General features: G+C 24.7%; 1 protein-coding gene across 2 annotated transcripts; it reads left to right on the forward strand.

Annotated features, from left to right (window-relative positions):
* Nucleotides 1–68: 68 nt before the first annotated feature.
* Nucleotides 69–3,562, forward strand: LOC111030120. Of its 2 annotated transcripts, XM_022309479.1 has the most exons (10): nt 69–595; nt 679–778; nt 878–1,011; nt 1,323–1,524; nt 1,667–1,885; nt 2,149–2,340; nt 2,423–2,586; nt 2,666–2,831; nt 2,899–3,029; nt 3,102–3,562. In XM_022309479.1, exons 2-10 carry the CDS (start codon nt 712–714, stop codon nt 3,459–3,461), a joined length of 1,635 nt encoding a protein of 544 aa, XP_022165171.1. In that variant the 5' UTR covers nt 69–595; nt 679–711; the 3' UTR covers nt 3,462–3,562. The 2 variants fall into 2 exon arrangements, with proteins under 2 accessions (XP_022165171.1, XP_022165170.1); XM_022309478.1 differs by having other exon boundaries at nt 69–778.
* The last annotated feature ends 270 nt before the right edge of the window (nt 3,563–3,832 follow it).

Consider the following 3,832-nt stretch of genomic DNA (forward strand, 5'->3'; position numbering starts at 1 on the left):
CTCGTTTCTCGTCTCCGGCTATTACGACCCTCACACGGAAAAAAATAATTACAATAATATTTTAGTTGAGTAAAAAACAGTTGAAACAACTATATTTTTACATTTAACAACTATAATTGTATGTTCAAGTAACGGGTACACAAATAGTTGATTTATTAAAAAAGTATTTAACTAAAATAATGTTGTATTAGGTAATATACTGATTGGTTTAACTACAAATTTAGTTGAAACTATTTAACTTCATTTTTTAATTGAATCAACTTCAAATTTTAGTTGATTAATTTTGTGAACAATAATTTGTAGTACCGTTTACTATAAAATATAGTTATTTATTTGAGGTTATGATGTTACTGTTATAACTTATAACTGATTTTACTGATTTACCTACGCGCTGCACACACGCTACGATCCCACATGTTCGATGTTTCAATTACACATTTTTAGTATTTTTACAAGTTTTTATGAGCTATAGCCTATAGTCCCAGTTATTTAAAAACGTATTGTTTGTGTGTCGTCGTTGAGTCGTCCAGAAGACTAGAACTCCAGGAGTAAATATACCGGCTACGCTTAGAACCAATTTTCCTTGGACCCCCAGGTAAGAATATTTTATTTTTATATAATTGAAATACAATTAAGTATTACAACAATGTTTTGCCTTGACCATGATATGTTCACTAGGTTTATTGGCTATATTTATTATAAGTCGCAAATATGGACGAATTTACAGTATCAACTCTTAAGGAATGGGGTTTTGATAATTTACTTGATCGTTTTAAAGGTACCTATGATAGTATATTTGTATATTTTAATTTGTTTTTATAGTAGGTACAATGTTAAATCTAAACTATCACATTTTCAATCATTTAATTATTTGTAGAAGAAGAAATTGATTCAGAAGCTTTTCTCTCATTAACTGAAAATATGATTGCCAAATTATTACCAACACTAGGAAAACAATCCAAATTTAATAAAGAGCTGATGAAGTTAAAGGAAAAAATTAACAAAGAAAAAGTATTTTATTATAAGTGTAACCTATCATTTTAATTCTATTATTACTACCTACTTACTTATTTTTATATACTATAATTACAAATAAATTAGAATTTTTTTTAATACCATTATTAATTGCAATTTCTTTGTTAGAGAATTGTATATTTGAAATAGAACATTACTGATATTTTTTTATTAAATATAAAAATAAAAATTAGGTAGATATTGCTTTAAATATATTTTTATAAAATACACTGTATTTGATAGGTAATAATTAATTTGACCACATAACCAATAATCATCAAAACATATTTGTAATTTTTGTTGCAAAGGAAACATACTCACTGGTTTCTTCAGATTCTGTAGGATCTTTAACAGAAAGTGCAGATCCAATAGATATAGTCAACTTAGACTTCATTATGTGTAATGATTCAAACAGTACAAACCCAACTCTATATGATACTGTAAGTGCTGACAATTTTCATGTGGCAACTAGTTCACAAAATGTGTATACCGATATTTCCAATGCCACAGGTAAAATTAACAAGTTTTTCACTATATTTTCTTTTATAAATATTTAATTAATTAATAAATATATTTATTAATTTATCAGATTTATGAATTGTATAATAACAATCATGTAAATTATATATATTTTGTTCATTATACGCTGTAGGGATAACCACAGAAAATATAAATTCTGGTGACGATGACTACATTAATAATATTTTAAAAAAATATAATGATGGATTAATGATATTAAATTACTATAAATTTAATGATACTTTGAATTACACTATGAGGAATTTGTTATGTTCGGTCATAATAAAACATGAATTTCTACATCAAGGAAATTCACAAATTTCTAAATCTAAATTTATATATTTAGCAAAAGGTAATAGTTATCAAGTATAAATTAACAATTATTTTCTCAATATGTTTTTAAAATGTTCACCTATTATTATTGGTAATTTGTTAATAATGAATTAAAATATACATTTACTTAAATCATATAGACAACAAATACAAATTCAATAATGCAATATTAACAGTAAATTGAGATAATAACTCATTTTGTCATGTTGCATCATTGGAACTGAGATGTAATTATAACTTATTAGTCATAGGTTATTTCTAACTTACTATTCATTTTAATAGGTATTTCATCATTATTTCCATCTGAGAATGAAAATACATATTTTACTCCATATTCAAAACAAGGAATGATTATAAGTCCTAACAGAGGCAAGCTATATGATAAATATTGCAATTTGAAAAGGAATATTTTGAAATTAAATAATAAAAGAAAACCTGCAGAGTCTAATGATAGTCAAAGGCATTTTTCTGAAGGTAGAAAGCCATTCATTTGGACATGCTTCTTTAAATTATATACCTAAGTATATTCATAAGATTTAAATTTTTATTTTATTAGATGACTTTGAAGATTCCCTGAATTGGCTAAAAAATAATGTTGAACCAGAAAATATACTTCACAAACTTTGGAATGAAACTGCAGAATTTCGATTAAATACACAAAAAAACTTAAATGTTATGGATATTTATCTAGCTTTGAAAAAACCAACCGGTCATTACCTTGTTAGTAGATACAATGTTTAACGTGTATAGATTAACTGACTTATTTTGCTTAACTATATGGAATTTTTTTAAACCTTAGATTGACTTAGATTTTGGACACTTGTATCCTGGTAAAGAAATGTGTCTGTTTCAAAAATTTGATTTTTTTAAAGAAAAGTTAAAAATTTTACTTAAACAGAAACCTATTAAACTTGAGTCAACTTATTCAAAGTTTCTTATTAAGCTTAACGATCCTAAAAAACCTGGCAAGTGAATATATAGATCAGGCATTGGTAGCAAACAATTTAATTTAAACATTTTAATATTTTATAGGAGATGATGATTTGGCTTCACTATTGTTAATACCATTTTTGTTTCAACCTACAAATGTAGTTCTCAAAAACAAAAAAACTCATCGACCTTCGAAAATTGAACAGTCAAGAGCTTTTGTTACTCACATTGTTGTAAGTTCACTATTTTAATTTATGATTTAGATAACTTAAGATAATTTAGAACATTTATATGTTTTATTCTAGTGTGCAAATGAACTGAAAACTTTGCATCAACAAAAAAAAGATCGTGCACTTTTTTTGGGGTTGACTCTTCAACCATATGTTGTTGTAATTGGTGATATTGATGGATTGGATCCTATTCATGCTTATACAATAATTGACAACACCCAATTCTTATTAGAGACTCCTATAAAAGCAGTTGATGTATGTTTTAAAGCTTTTCATTCGCTGAACCTGGAATATCCTGTTGAATCAAATCAAGTATGGTGCTTTATTGAACATTTTTTTTTCAATATTGTAAACCCTATAAAAGGTAAACAATTTTTATCAATCCAAACTCTTGTAAAAGATTTAAACTCTTGTTCTGATTTAAATTCAACCTAAACTATATTAACAATTTGTTGTTACCGAGAATGGTATTGTAATTTAATATTTTTTTCAATTTATATAAAGAAGGAAGATTTAAATTTTTTTTATTCAAACATTAAGTCACATTGTTTATTGTTTTATTATTAATTAATTATTACTTATTACATTTCAATTTTTCTCACAAATTAATATTTATATTTGTATTATGTTGATACTACAAAGATAAAAATTTTTTTCAATTTATATAAAAAAAGAAAGATTTAAATTTTTTTATTCAAACATTAAGTCACATTGTTTATTGTTTTATTATTAATTAATTATTACTTATTACATTTCAATTTTTTCAATTTATTCTATATAAGATTAGAATGTATACCTACAATATT

Source organism: Myzus persicae, unplaced genomic scaffold (assembly GCF_001856785.1).
Source record: "Myzus persicae strain clone G006 unplaced genomic scaffold, MPER_G0061.0, whole genome shotgun sequence".
NCBI classification, from domain to species: Eukaryota; Metazoa; Arthropoda; class Insecta; order Hemiptera; family Aphididae; genus Myzus; species Myzus persicae.